The following is a 15,578-nucleotide window of genomic DNA, read 5'->3' as shown; positions in this document are numbered from 1 at the left end:
GCCAGGCTGTAACAAGTAAAAATGTCTGTGTTTTGCTGGTTATTCATAAGAGGACAATAAACAAGAGGGAAACCCTTTCTTTTTCTTTTCCCAGTTCCAAACTGGTGAGAAAAACTTCTTGCTGTTTTTCACACATGGAGACCTAAACATGCACGTGAACCCAAGTCCAGGATTTTCTTTGCTATTTTTGTCATGATTTAAAGCAGAACTTGAATAGGTGTTTTTCAGATTTGCTTTTGTTTATGGAACATCACCTGCTCATTTGCTGCTGGCAAAATGGCACACTTTTTTTCATTTTCTAGGATCAAGCATTAGCACAAAACACCTGCATGTGACACAGTAAAGACATGAACTGATTTGAAACTGCTCATAGCATTTTTTAACCATGCTTTGGTCAGAGGGAAACCTGTTGCTTATAGGGGTAGGACACAACTATTTTTGTTTCAGTGAATTACAACTTCACTCCAAAAAATAAAGACATTATTGCCAACCAAATAATTTTATTTAGGGAAAAAAATAAAATAAAGGAGATGAAGATGCAGAATGTGTTCATGATTCAAAGCTTCCAGCATCCTCACAGCAAACCTTTGCTTTTGGAAAGCAGCAGATGTGGGTTTAAATAGCCCCAGCAGAGGATTTAGTGAAGCCTAGAGAACATTAAGCCTAGGTAAGTTCTCCAGCCACAGGGAAGACAGAAAACAGTTATTTTGCCTCACCACTCATTTCAGCGCAAGCCTTGGGTGGACTCCGTCCTTGTGGGAAATCACTCCCATACTACAGACCCCTTGGGGTGAGCGGCTGCAGTAGCAGGGACTTTAAACAAGCAAATTTCCTAATAATCCTAGAGGGACAGGACTGCACACCCAGACAAAGTATGGGATGTGCTCAGCCACAGCTTTTTTCCTTGGAAGCTGCCGTGCCCCTGAGGTCAAGGGATCGTTTACCGGCAGGAACAACGACCATCAGCAGCACTGAAAATATGGTAGGGGCTTGCCTGTTTGACCCAAAAAGCTATTTATCTGCGTTTCCTGCTCAGTCTGGTAGTGCTGGAGCCGCCACTGGGCCCGAAGCAATGGAAGTTCAAAGCTGTCTTTTGAATTAGGTGAGCAAAGAAGGATTTAAAGCATGGGAACAGAAACAGGCTGGAGAGAGCAGGGAAGCCAGGAAACAGATGCTGCCGATGATACATCAAGTTATCGGGCAGTGCCACTGTGGCAACAGTGCCTGACTGCCATTCCTGTTTACTTGGACATCAGCTCCTGACAGTGCAGAGGGCACATCACTTCTGTATCAGCCTGGACAACAAGGTCTGCAGCCCAGCACATCTGTATTTAGGACTAAGCATATACTGGACATGACAGCAATGAGCCTGACACTGCACTGAACTAGTTGTGTTTTTTTGGGGGCTTTTTTTGGCTTTGTTTTTTAGATCTTGAAGAATTTAAAAAAATCCAGTAGATACATCAGGGAACAAAGTCATCTTTGCCTCAACTAAAACATGGTTGATAAACTGCTGTATAGCAAAGAATATGATCCAGTATTCATATCAGCTCTGTATGCTATTTTTTCCACCTTTTTGAAATGAAGAACTGAAACAGAACTGAAAAAAAATGTGTTTCTTATCTTATTCTGAATATATGTGTATATATATGTGTGTGTGTGTTTGTGCAAATTTATGTATTTATATATTCACATACACATAATTAAACAAACTCATTCAGGGAAAAATGGTTTAGATCACTGCAGAAAGAAAAAAAATAGCATTAGACACAGAGATATCTCTGCTTACAAACCCCATCCCCACCACACCACCTCTGCTCACCTCGGTGAAGAAACCCGCGATCCCCGCCTGGCATGAACCGTGCTCCTCCCCGTACTTCTTCTTGTACTCTGGGTGGGAGAAGGGAAGAAAACAAACCACAGTCACTTCTGGCTTGTGCTGGCAACAAGTATACCACCCCTACCATCACCACGCAGTGGGCATTTCACACCCAAGAGGTCTGCATCCCCCTACACACAGCCTGGAGGCTGCCAGGGTAGGATGGGGGACCCTGAAAGCATTTCTGGTGGAGGGATGCTTTGGGACACCATCCCTAGGAAAGAGGTGTGGAGGAAGGAGAGGGCACCACTTTTAATCAACTGTCTGCTCATCTCATCTGGAGGATGCTCAGCTCCACTGCTCTCAGCCACATGCTCACAGCTCCCAGATCACAGGGCTCCCAGTCCCCAGCAAAGGAGCTTTCGTCTGTGTTTTATGAAGCAATTGTTTTCCCTGTCAAACCTGAGGAATTTTTACTTTAGCCTTCAGTAGAAAACAGAAGGGGAAAAAAACAAAAAACAAAAACCCACTTTCCTTATAAAAACAAACAAACAAACAAAAAACCACTAAATTCAAGGGATGGTGTGGGGAGAAATCACATTCCACTTAGAAGCTTTTTTCCTGACCATTACTGTCAAATATTTACCATAATAATGAGTGAATAATGACTACACAGCTTCTGCATATTGCCACTTCCTGTGTTACAGTAGGATTCCAAAGAATAAAAAAAAAGTCCAGGAAAAAGAGTAATTCAGGCTCCAAAAACAGTCTCCAAATAGCTCAGTAACTTTTTTGTTGTTCTTCTTCTTTCTTCTTCTTTAAAGCAAGCATCATTAACTCATGGCTAAATGATTAAAAAAAGAAAAAGTAATGGAATCGGTGGCCTCTTTGGAACCAAAAGAAACTCCTCACGAACTTAATTTTATCATAGTGAAGACCAAAAGGAATTATCAGCAGCAGCCGTGCCCCCACACACCCGGCTTCCCAGTGGGAATGTGCAGCAGCACACCCACAGAGCAGTGAAACCAGTATTCACCAGGCCTTCTCTTGACTGTTTACAGGCAGCACCAGGGCTCTGAATCTCTAGGTTTTCACAGATAGTGACTCACTGAGTCAGGCTCTCCTCACTTGGAAAAAAATCCTTGTTTGTAGACATGAGCACTTTTTATTCAGCAAGCTGAGGAGATGAGGTTTCTCCCTCTGGCATTTCCTGAGAAATAATGCTGTGTGTGTCCCAAAGGGCCCTACTTTTCCAGTGGTTGCGTTTCCAGCCTTGCATGGGATGCACTGCCACAAATTCCACATTTGCCCAACTGAGGCACTTTCACCTCCAACCACAATTTTTTTCTTACACCCAATGTACCAAGGCATAAACAGATCCTCCCTCTTCCCAATTCCACACTCAGCCTGTGGTATCTCCCAGGTTCTGGTAATCCAAAATCACCCCACAGCGAGCATCCCCTTACATGGGTTGGCAAGAGGCCTTCCAGCCCCAGAGTGCAAGGCCACAACCAGCTGCTGCAGCTGGGCCTCGCTGACTATTTGATGGATTTAAAATTGTATATTTCCCTACAAAAAAGGGTATTAGGCTCGGCTCACAGTTTCTTTAAGTGTCTCCTTCAAAAAAAAAAAAATCCACACAGTTCAATTTGCTTTAAAATAAAAGGGGAAAATTGCCATAGGACATTTAACTAATGTAGTGAAAGATTTAAGTCAGAAAAATAATGAAATAATCACCTGGAATGCTTCAGCACAGGTTGAATGGCAAATAAAATGTACTTCTTACTTGTGGTTTTTAAAATTTCTCCTTCTATCAATAGGTTTTACAACACTTTTTCCCACAAACAATCCTGCCTTAACTATTTTACCAAGCTTTGTTTACACAGCACCCAGGGTACCCACTTGTGCTGAACATCTCACCCTCTGCAGCATAAATGAAAGTCTCAAACACAACTGAATGCCCCAGAAACTGAAGTTTTGGTGTATGAGAGTCCTGATTCTCCAAATCATCACCCCATGTTGCTCCAGGCAATGGAAGGCTCCCTCCACAAACACTTGTGGATGTGAGTATCCCAGCTGACACAAGCCACCCCTTGAATGTAGCTGCAAATAGAAACCAAGGGAATGTAAAACCATGTGAGGATGACAGAAGAAAGAGTAACAGCTTCAGCCATGCAACAAAGCAGCCATTCAAGGCTGGTGGATGAGTCCAGGGCTTCATGCAGTTGTGTTCCAACAACAAACAAGATAACTTCATTTCTTGGGATAAAAAGGATTTTCTTCTGATAAAGAAATGCCTGTACAAATTCTTGATAAAGAAATGCTTGTACAAAAATTAAATTATTTCTCCAATCATGTCAAAAAGTGTATCAAATTCAAAGCATTATTTTATTATAGTATAATTTTGCCTACTTTTTTTAAAAAAGAGGTCAAATTCAGATCCAGGAGTAACTTGAAAACAAAAGCCCCTACATCACAGGACACAACAAAGCTGATTTTCATCAGCAATATACATATTAGAAAAGGAACAGAAAAACACATCATTGTTTTCGTTGTCAGGCAATGAAAAAAAGGGTTTTCTTTAAATGAGATGAATGACTGGCTGCAATGCATAAAGAATAGGAGAGATTTGGTGGTTTAAATGGTTGTACAATAAACTCAATTGGTATGTCCACTGAAGCTCATACTTAACAGACATCATTCATGGCTTCCTGTGGTGTTCAGTGTTTTTAAGTCACTTATGTTGCCAGTACTATCTGATCAAACTAATAGCCCTAGACTTCACTTAAATAACTAGTTACACTGTGGTTGTAACAGTGGTCAGTTGGAATTACAGCATTTCAAATAAATTCTGAGCTTGGATATAACCATTGTCTCTGTGAAATGAAGACACGACATGAAAATATTTGGCTTGAATAAATACCTGATTATACTTCTCAGAAAAAAGAAAAAAAAAAAAAAAAAAAAAAAGAGCTTACAGGGGTATAAATGGATTCATTACAGTAGCGTGGCATGATATACAGCAAAAATGCAAAGCAGTGACCATCCTCCCACCCTACAGGTATCCATCTATCCTATCGCTATGCGACCCAAGCAGATCACACGTATCGATTCATCTATTTTCCTACCACCCTTGAGAGAGAAAACAGCTTTAATGACATTCTGCAAAGAGAATCTGAAGCACAGAGGCACAAACACCACAGGTATTAAGGCTACCTGAGCATTTAAAACTCCACTGAAACAGAGAAGAAAGCAGCAGCATGTTTTGGCGGGATGCCAACACAGGCAGTCCTGCCCAGGGAGACAGCAGCCTAGCCTGGTTGGACACGGCTCCTGGATTCTGGCATTATTCTTTCAGCACAAAAGCCACTCCTCTCTTCAGGCCACCTCACTCCCACTTGCACATGGTTCTCACCCCAGGCAGATCGCCTTCCAGCTCACACAACCAGGGCCACTGCCCCTCACATCCTGGATAGTCACTTTCCAGCCCCACAGACTTCTGTCCCCTCCTAGAGCTGTTCTGCCTCGCCCAAGCAGCAGAAGATCCCCAAAGGCATAAAAACCAAGATTGCTTCTACTTCCCCTCCACCCTAGTACATTGCCATGACACCTGCCACTCATACCACCATCCATCCATCCACCCATCAATGCACTGAAACCATAAGCCATCAGGAAACTGTGCAGATACTGCATGAGCTTACAGTTTTTGCACACCTGAACAGCAACATTTGCATGAGGTTTAGATATTACATGCAGTGGATTAGGTGGTTTCCACATATCTGCAGGCAATAACTGCTGTCATGAAAGGATCCTTTGTTTTTACACTTCTTTATTGTTCTTTCATCTGTCCACAGACCACTGCACACCCTCATTTATGCAGACCACAAGCCACTAAATTAACTGCTGCAGCAACAGCTGACAGCAAAACAATAAGATGAGGCTGAGCATGAAAGAGGTGGCTGCTTTTGTGACTTTGAAAACATGCCAGAAATAATTGCTTAAACCTCCCTTTTTTTTTGTTTTTTTTTTTGTTGTTAATCTTAGTTTATAAGAGAAGTAAGGCTGAGGAAGAAGTAATTGGTTAAAAGAAGACACAAAAAAGGATGAGCTATGATGTGTGATGACACTGAAGGCAAATGCTCCACAACCTCTTCTCTGATCAAACCTAAGTCTCTAAGCAAACTTCAATATCATAAAATAGCATGAGTTTCACTGTGCAATAAAATCCTTTACCATTTTCACAAATGAAAGCGAAATGGACAGTTACAATAAGCTACCATTTGCACTGAGAGCATCCTGTTTCCCATCTTCCTGTGTTCTACTATACTGGGAAAAAACAGTAGTAATTTTTCTGACCTAGCACTGTGGCATTGGTTTACACCACAAAGCCGGGATATTTTGATGCCTCCCAGAAAAACAAGTGTGGTCTGGACCCAGCACTTGCTCATCCCTTTGGAGGGCAGGCACGTGAGCATGTGCTGTTCCCCTTATTTCCTAACCACACAGTCCACCAGCTTCCCCGCCTCCATCACCAGCTCCTACCACAGAAGGCTAGGAAACCATCCCAGCTCTCCCTGTACAGCTGGGCTACCTCTCATGCTGGAAACGAACACTTCATTGCAAACTGAAGGTACTGGGGGGTGACCAGGCAGCTAGGAAAAAATAAACAAGTGAAAGCACCGCCTGGAAGAGCATGGCTCCATACCCCAGCTATACCTGAGAGGACAGCCAGCTCATATAAACCAGATTAGTTCCTACTCAGAAAGATGGCATTTAACTATTAGGCTTTCTGCTGTTCTCATTAGCTCTCAATAGCTTCCAGACTTCTGTCAGCTGTTTCAGGGAAACTGGATAAGAGTAAGATGTATTGAGACCACTGTGTTGTTGCACCACTACCATTCAGTCAGGAAACTGAGATTTCCTTTTTTGTCTTTAATTATTAAGCCTGTTTTATGCAGATAGAAAACATACTGTGTGCATTAAGGACGTCCATCCTGAGGTCAGATTCCTCTCCCTTTCTGGCACAAGACTTTTGTTACACAAGCTAATATCTGTCTTGAGCTGTGCGCACACAGACGTATAGCGACTGATGTATGCTCAGCTGGCCTACATGCTTCACCAGCTGGCAAGCCACTTCTGTTTGTGAGCTGTACGGCCACATTAGCCTCTCACAAGGCTTATCACTTTAGGTTCACTAACTACAGGCTCTGGCTTTAGAGGCACTTGGGTTGCATTACTCACTGCATTTATTATTCCTATCAAACTTCCAGCTTCTTTCCCTCAGACTGTTTCTCTCAACCCGTAGCGTCAGTGGAGGAGAATTTCTTCTCCTCCTTCCAGAAAGCGAAGGAAAAAGCTTAAAAGGATTGTTGCAAGATGAGCAGATCACAGCCAACCTCAAACAATGCACCCGTCTGCATACCGTATCATGGCTATCACTCACGTTCAGGATCAGGCTTGCTTTATCAAAACCTAAAAGTTCCAGCAGCAAACAAACACAGCCATCCCTTGCGACACTTTGTGATTTCATGTCTGACAATGGCAGATGGGGGGGGGGGAGGAGAGAAATCAGTCCCAAAACTCCAATTTTCATTCTAGCATGCAGTGAAGCTAAGCCAACATTGTACTGCAACCAGCCCTGCCAATTTTCCACTGGCTGTTTTGCATACGCTAGGCCCACACGTTTCTATTTTCTAGCAATTCCTGGCAAATATCCTGTCAGATTAGCAGCCATTTTACTCTCAAGACATGACGCACAGAAAAACACCAGCAGTTTGTCTCCTCTAGAAACCACCTCCCTGCAACAGATTCAGACAAGCAGTTTTTAAAGCAAAAGCCGGAGTGATGACAAAGATTCAGAGGAAGCTCTGGCAGCATCTCCATACATGTGCATTGACCATCAAGGCCTGTATCAGACAATTTGCATTGTGTTAACTCACTGTGAAACCCAAACCTGGTTTTACTGACAGGAATGAAAGAAAAAGAACAAATACAATGGGACAGCACTCACAACAGGAAGGCTTACGTGATTCACTTGTATTCTGTCACAGATCAGCTGGGGTGGCTGGTTCAAGAGACTCAAAAACTCTCACGTTTCAAATTACAAATAATTTCAGGACTGGTTAAACATGCAATACACAAGTGTGTGCTGTTTCCAGACTGAAACATGCAGTTAAGACAAAAATTGCATGGGTTTGCAATGAAAACAATAAATAAAATCAGAAGTCTTGCCCACATCAAACCATGCTACACCTTGTCTTCCAAACTCCCACGCTTCCTCAGGCTCCTACAGGCAAGAGGGGAATGCCAGGGACAAGAAGGAGAAACCCAAAAAGGTGTTTTCCCTGAGTGCCTCTCTGGGGGCTGAGAAACCTTAGGAGACACCCTGTCTTCTTCATAACAGGATACTTATGCCACTGGTTTAGTTAATTGCTTTTGGCTGAGATGATGCTGTCTTCTAAAGTCTTTAGGAGAGGAAACATGATACAAAGATTTCAAATGCACCAGAAAAATGGAAAATTAAGATGTTGACACTTGGGATTTACAGTAAAAACAACAGGAACAGTAGCCCATTGTTCAGGGTGGTGGGGCCCTCTTTCTTCATGCCCACCTAAATGAAGACCTTTGGAGGATCCAAACAGGGATCAAGACATCTTCTAGCATCTAAAACACAGCAGCAGTTATATTAAGCTGCTGCAGAAGTTCTCTGAAATAAGCAAAGTGTTAAGCAACACTTTTTCCTCTCTAATCCTCTAATAAATCACAACACAAAAATGAAAATATTTCCAAGAGATGGGAAAATAGGTTCCCAATTACAGTATTTCCTATTTAGTCTGTTCTACAGCTACGCATGAGAGTCCAAGCTCAAACCAGTATCTACTGATTATTTATACAGAGGAAAGAGAACCATAGCCTCCAAACACAATTCACAAAGATATTATTTCTCAGGTAGTTAAATGAGACCTTGTACAAAAAGTCTCAGGATCTGTTCAATCATTGTGCCGTTCTCCCATCTTCACCCAAAACCCAACCTCCATCCCAGCTGTGCCTCAAGGCAGCAGTATGTTACAGAGGGGGGAAAAAAAAAAAAGGAAGAAAGAAAAACATCAGCAGTAAGGGTTATTGTGGATGGTTTTGCAAAAAAGGGAAAACAGCAGCCATAAGACATGAGATGGGAGATGGAAGTAAGCCCCACTCCCACCCCCCTGCCCCTTACCTTCATAGCAGGGCAAGAGCTTCCGCCCGTTGGGCTGCAGGTTGGGGGGAATGATGTTGCAGAAGCCATGGGGCAGGATGTACTCTGTCTCATAGTAGATGTTTTTCCAGCGGTGTGCACAAGCCTAAACAGATCATACCACATGCATTACTGACCCAGTCACAGGAGAGCCCTCCAACCAAGGCAAAGTATGCATAGTGCATGAACAGCACCTCTCAGTATCACCTTCCCCGCCACTGCCACGTCACCCACCCTTTTCACTCCACTCTTTCTAGTCACAGCATCTTCTCACTATTATCTTCTGTAGCTTAGGACATTGCCTTACTTGGTGACTCAGATCTCATCCTTTATAGAACAGCTTGAGTTGGAAGGGACCTTAAAGACCATCCAGTTCCAACCCTCTGACATGGGCAGGGACACCTCCCACCAGACCAGGTTGCCCAAGGTCCCATCCAGCCTGGCCTTGAACACCTCCAGGGCGGGATCCACAGCTTCTCTGAGCAACCTGTGCCAGTGGCCTCACCACCCTCTGAGTGAAGAACTTCCTTCTAACATCTAACCTAAATCTCCGCTCTTTTAGTTCAAAACCATTCCCCCTTATCCTATCATTATATGACTGAGCAAAAAGTTGCTCTCCATCTTTTTTATATGCCCCCTTTAAGCACTGAAAAGCTGCAATGAGGAAATCCTTCATATGTTCATGATGAGGAAAACAGCAGGTGTCACAACAAGTCATAGCTCACGCTGGAGACTTCAAGATCTTTCATTGTGTATTGACCCTTTGTACTGGGTCTGGCTGGGATGTTAACTTTCCCTGCAGCAGCCCATACAGTGCTGTGCCCTGCACTTGTAGCTAGAACAGCAGTGGTATCACACCAGTGTTGTGTCTACTGCTGAGCAGTGCTGGCACAGCATCAGGACTCTCTCTAACCCTCCTAGGGGGAGGGCAAAAGAGTGAGAAAAGAAACATCACCTGGGCAGCTGACCTAAACCAATCAAAGGGTTATTCCATACCATGTGGTGTCACACTCAGCAATAAAAGGTAGAAACAGGAAGAAAAGGGGAGGGGTGGGCTCTCATTGTGAAAATGTGGGTCCTCCTCCCGAACACCTCAACATGTGCGTTGAGGCCCTGCTTCAAGGACGTGGTCAAGCATTGCTCATTTGTGGGAAGCAGAGAGTAATTTCTTTCCTCTGCACTTCCACATAGCCTTTATTTGTTTGTTTTTGTTTTTTGTTTTTTGTTTTCCTTTTTTCCCTTTCCCCCTCCCCTTTTTTTCCCCTTTAGTTGAATTGTTTAGTTAATAATAACCTTTCCTTAATAATAATAATAATTATTATTATTTTTCCCCTTTAATTAAATTATCCTTATCTCAGCTCATGAGTTGTTCTTTACTTCTTCCCCTCCTCATCTAAGGAGGGGGAGTGAGAGAGCGGTTGTGGTGTTTAGCTGCCTAGCGTGGTGAAACCACCACACCCTTATGGCCAGGGGACTAGAATTGATGCTAGGACTCAGAAGGTTACTAAAAGCATACTAGAACATTATCCCACCAGAGGATGCCTGTGTGAGTCAAAGGCTTGTCTTACTGGGAAAGGCAGCTTTGCTCGTGGTGACAGAAGAGCCAGATCTTGCTTACCAGTAATTAGTTCAAGTGAAGATGCCAGAGATTTTGTGGCAACAAGACTGGCAACATCAGTCAAGGTACAGACAAAGTGCAGAGATCAGGGTGCCTTCCCCTTTTAGTGGACAATAAGATCAACGAGGGCTAAACCAGCCTCACCAGGACACAGCACTCAGTACAACTGCCACACAAAGACATGCATGCCAGCAATATAGAGCCTGGTTCACACCTTCCCAGAACCTATTTGCTCCAAGCATTAACACTGCATTCCTGCCAGACAAATCACAAGTTATCCTGTGCACAAGGGTTACTCAGAATAAAAGGAAGTGAGATGTGAAAGAGCAAGGGCTTTAAACACATGCTGGGCCACATCTCCAGCTGGTCTAAGTCACTAAAGTCAGTGTAGGGGTATCAATTTGCTTTGTTTAAGGCTTGGTCCCATGTGCACAAAGCAGGCTCTCTGCTACAAATCACCTCCTCTGCATGCTTTCAACTTTTCCTGGAAACTTCACATCAGCCCTGCTATCTCAGAGGGACTGGGGACAGACCCCGCCATGATCTCCACATTTTACCCAATCCCCCCAGATGAGACATCCTCTCTCCTCCTTCCTCTTGGCTACCCACTTTCTTGCCTCAGCACCTTGCAGCCAAGCACATTGCCACTGGAAGCATCTCCAATGAAAGAAATCCATAAAGACTGCCACCCGTCACACAAAGGATGCTTATAACAGCACTTGGCTTGACAAACAATGTACGTGAGCAGTCCTGTACAGAGCAGCCTCGGGGACTCAGTTCCTTGCTTTAAGGAAACTCATTTATGATTTTAATCCCCATGCACCCCTCATTCAAAATTCAAGAGCAACATCAAAAAAAAAAAAAAAAGATAAAAGAAAACAGCCCATGAAATCTTAATTCTCAGAGTAAACAGGAAAGAGCTTCTCTCCTCGCACATCTATACTGTGAGCACAAATAGATTAAGGCCTGGCCCTTCTAAAGACAGTACCATAAAGACACATACCATTAAAGCTACAGTCAAGTCAACCTCAACTCCGGATATTGACTCAAACGGAAACAGACCCAGAGTATTTTTTAAAATTATGTAAAAACAAATAAAGGACCATGATATTGTAAATTCCCTGATATTTTATCTCTCAGAAACTGCCAGGGACTCACATAAATTTACCTACTAATCTCTCCCAAAGGAGCACAAATAATGGCATGTCAGGGTGAGCAGCAGCATTTCATCAGAAGCAGGAGGCTCTGCTCAGGAGCAAGAAGGAGTGAAGTACAGAGGCCAAAAAAGGTAGAGCAAAATTTAAGAGAAAGAGAGAGAGAAAGAGAGAGAGAAAGAGAGAGAGAAAGAGAGAGAGAAAGAGAGAGAGAAAGAGAGAGAGAAAGAGAGAGAGAAAGAGAGAGAGAAAGAGAGAGAGAAAGAGAGAGAGAAAGAGAGAGAGAAAGAGAGAGAGAAAGAGAGATGCAACTGCATTAAAAGTATGCTCAAAAAATCAATAAGAGGCTGGGAGCTCGGCTTATTAATTCTGGGCACACTTCCCTATTCTGTTTGTTATTTTTTTGTTTGCTTGATTGCTTTTGTGGGTATTTTTCTTTGTGTTATGTTGGGGAGGGAAGGGGGATTCATTTTTGTACTTTTTTGTTTTGTTTTCAAGAACAATCACTTTTCTGTACCTTCAGCATGGTGCATACTCAGGCACAATGCAATTTACCGCTGGCTGCCTGAATCTGCTGACAACCTGTGAGTAGATCTAAGGGATGAGCTCCACCTCAGTTATCTCAGGTGAGGCTTCCCCAGGCTCCCCACCACCACAGCAAAGCTTGTCTGCAGCTGCTTTTGGTTCTTCTGCCTTCCCAAAAGTGCATACTTGGATTATAATACATGATCCCTGGACTATTCAACATTGCTGTGTCAAGGCAATGCACCACCACTGTTTGCTACAGCCTTCCTTCTTCAGCATGTGACTGAAGAGATCTTGGGAATGGAGAGGAATTTCTTGAATTTGATGTGGAACAAGGGAGAAAGGATGCAAATCCTGAGGCAAAATAAAACCTTTCTGGGCCAAGCACACAGAGGTCTCTAGCAATTATAGAATCACAGAATTGGAAAATATCATCTAGTCCAACCATCCCCCTACTACCAACATCACCCATTAAACCATGTCCCTAAGCACCAGGTCCAACCTTTTCTTAAACACCCCCAGGGATGGTGATAGTAGACACTGCATCACCAGAAGACCATGAACAGCCCATTTCAGAACCGCAGATGCTTTTTGCTTTCTTGTACATTGAGCACCAGCCATGGGCTTTGTACCAGAGGAAAAGCCCACGAGAGACCAAGACTTCACTTCAGAGGCTGACTCCTGAAGTCAGAATCCAAACCAAAGACTTGTTAAATGTACCACTGTCAGACCACTTCTGGCTTGCTCTTCCCTAGGGAGGGCTTCAGCACTGTGATGCGTTTGCCCCCACACACACTTTTATCACTAAGCGTGCCAGTATGCTACTTAAAGTGAAAAATGGCAACACTTGCACAGTAACGACAGATGTGGCAGGTATTTAGGAAGAGCAAGATTAAAGGATGTGGCTTACCTCCAAATCATAATGTACTGTCCCCAGTTCCTCTCCCAGTAAAAGAGAAAGAAGGAATTTTGCCATTTTAGTTGGGAAAGAGACTGCAATCTCAGCAGTATTACTGTAGCTCTTAAATTAATGCAAATAATAACTGATGGCATGCCTGAGGACAGGAAGCCACCAAACTGCAAACTCAGCTTATTTTTTAGATAATTTTACTTCTTCTTTTGTTTAAATCTTCATTATTAGATTTTTTCTATTCATTTCTTTACACAAGCATAAAACACTGGTTCTGTAATGTTCTGGCACATTATGGGCTCAAATAAAACCCACATTACCAAACACCAGCTAGGCCCCCCCACACACTCCTAACCTTACACTGAAGCTGGTACTTTCATCTGAAGGAGAGGAATCTGCCTTGTGGAAAACTGCTAAAACAGATTTAAGCCACTACACAGTTTCAAAGCAAAAGCAGAGATTTCTTCATACAATATACAGTGAAACTGTAGGAGTAATTGTTCTAACACATGACGTCAGGAGCACAAAGATTTCACATGGGTTTAAAAAGTGACTGCCCACATTTATGAAAATATATATAGAAAAATAATCCAGGGCAATTGAACACAAAACTACTTCACTTGATGCGAGCCCTTTGGGCAAGCACTCTCAAAACACTGCCTTCCTACCAGCTCCTGAGACGCTGGGCTAAGTAGCCTAATCTTTCCTTGAAGCAGCAAATAAACCCCTTTAAAAAATCTGTTTTGATACTTTCCACCATTTCTTACTACTCTGTTTTGATTTACTCAGCAGACATCCCCTTAAAACCTCCAGTGCCTTCAGCTGGGTCTTTCTGCTTCCAGCAATGAGCATGGAAATCGCCCCTTCAAGCTAAGCCCTCCCAGTCTGCCCACGTCCTTCACCCCTGCAGCCTTCCCTCTGCCAGTGAGCATCCAGACTTAGCCTTGGCAGTTAACTGGCTTTTTCACCAACTTCCCTTTCCTCTGCTGCTTTTGCTTAGGTGTCATCTCCCTAGACATCAGCTGCAACCTCTTCCCCTTTGAACTGAGATATATGAAATCATTATTCTTAAGATAATTGTCATTTTGACAAAAATGTTTCAGTGTTGCCTAACAAAGTATATGCACTAGCTTCTGAAAATGACAGAAGAGCTTGTCTAGCTCAGACCAATGACTAGAAAATTGTGAGGATCATGTGTCTTAGAATCATAGAATGGTTTGGGTTGGAAGGGACATTTAAAAATCATTTAGTTCCAATACCCGTGCCACGGGCAGGGACATCTTTCATCAGGTTGCTCAAAGCCACGTCCAACATGACCTTGAACACTTCCAACATGGAATAGTAGCACGAAGTTGGGTTTTCTGGATCAGTGCATGTTACTCTTCACTCATGCAGGGTTCTTCTAAGCACATGTACTGGGTTATCCCTTGAAAATATGAATTGCTTACAGTATTCTGGTTGGAATGCCTGAATTTCATGCTCCCACTCCCCCATGGGAAGTCAGTGTGAAAGAATCTGGGGTTTTAAGTGTTTGGAATCTAAATACATATTAAGAAAAATGACTTTAAGTCAAGCAGCTTTCTCCACTTGGCTTAGTAAGCGGTTGGTGCAGAAGGTGTCACATGAAATCTCCTGTAGCTCATTTGTGACTGGTTGGCACCACTCACCAGGGCAATTCCCTACCTCACTGGAAAGATGCGGTCATACTGCAAGTTTTCAACTCCCAAATGTCAGTGTTTAGAAATAGATTGTTGTTAGGGTTACTCTGATATGAGCTTGAAATTTGCCTGCCACATATTATGCACAACATTTAGTTGCAATTTTTCTTATTTTGTTTAACAGTCCTGCAGGCAGGCTTCCAGGGTAGACAGAGCTCAACAGCGGATGCAAACACAGACAATTATTGATCATAATATATTTTTAAAATGCATTAATGTATTTGTCCAGCTCTTTTTATGATTCTTTCCCAGCACAGGAAGCATTGTTTTGCAGAGATAAATTCCACATCCTAAGGACCACATCTGCTCTCCTTGACCCTTTCTATTTCCATGGTAACCATATCAGAGACAACAAGGCCACCCACATGCAACTAATTCATCTCCACTCTCAATTCTTCCACCTCATTAATGGAAAATTCATATACATAAAGACAAAATATTGCCCCAAAGTCTCATCTTACATTTTTCATGGTGAGTTCTGACATGCAATACATATGCTCGTGGAAAATGAATGGATACATAAACACAGACAACCTACAAAAAGAACAAACCAACAGATACCTCACAGACAAAGTTCTATTTATTCCGTTCAGAGATTTA

The 15,578-nt window shown here is 42.9% G+C and overlaps 1 protein-coding gene across 1 annotated transcript in view; it reads right to left on the bottom strand.

The window, feature by feature from the left end:
- The window catches only part of ITGA9 (integrin subunit alpha 9), a 215,354-nt gene that overhangs the window by 190,623 nt on the left and 9,153 nt on the right, over positions 1 to 15,578 (bottom strand). Inside the window, exons 4-5 of the mRNA XM_084282712.1 lie at positions 9,036 to 9,159; positions 1,823 to 1,890 (exon numbers count right to left, since the gene is read on the bottom strand). Of these exons, the coding sequence (XP_084138838.1) occupies positions 1,823 to 1,890; positions 9,036 to 9,159 (192 nt within the window). The remainder of the gene's footprint in view (positions 1 to 1,822; positions 1,891 to 9,035; positions 9,160 to 15,578) is intronic.

The sequence above is a fragment of the Netta rufina genome (genome assembly GCF_964035555.1).
Source record: "Netta rufina genome assembly, chromosome: 2".
Classification (NCBI taxonomy): domain Eukaryota; kingdom Metazoa; phylum Chordata; class Aves; order Anseriformes; family Anatidae; genus Netta; species Netta rufina.
Note: the sequence above shows the minus strand (reverse complement) of the source record. Positions and strands in the feature narration are given on the sequence as shown.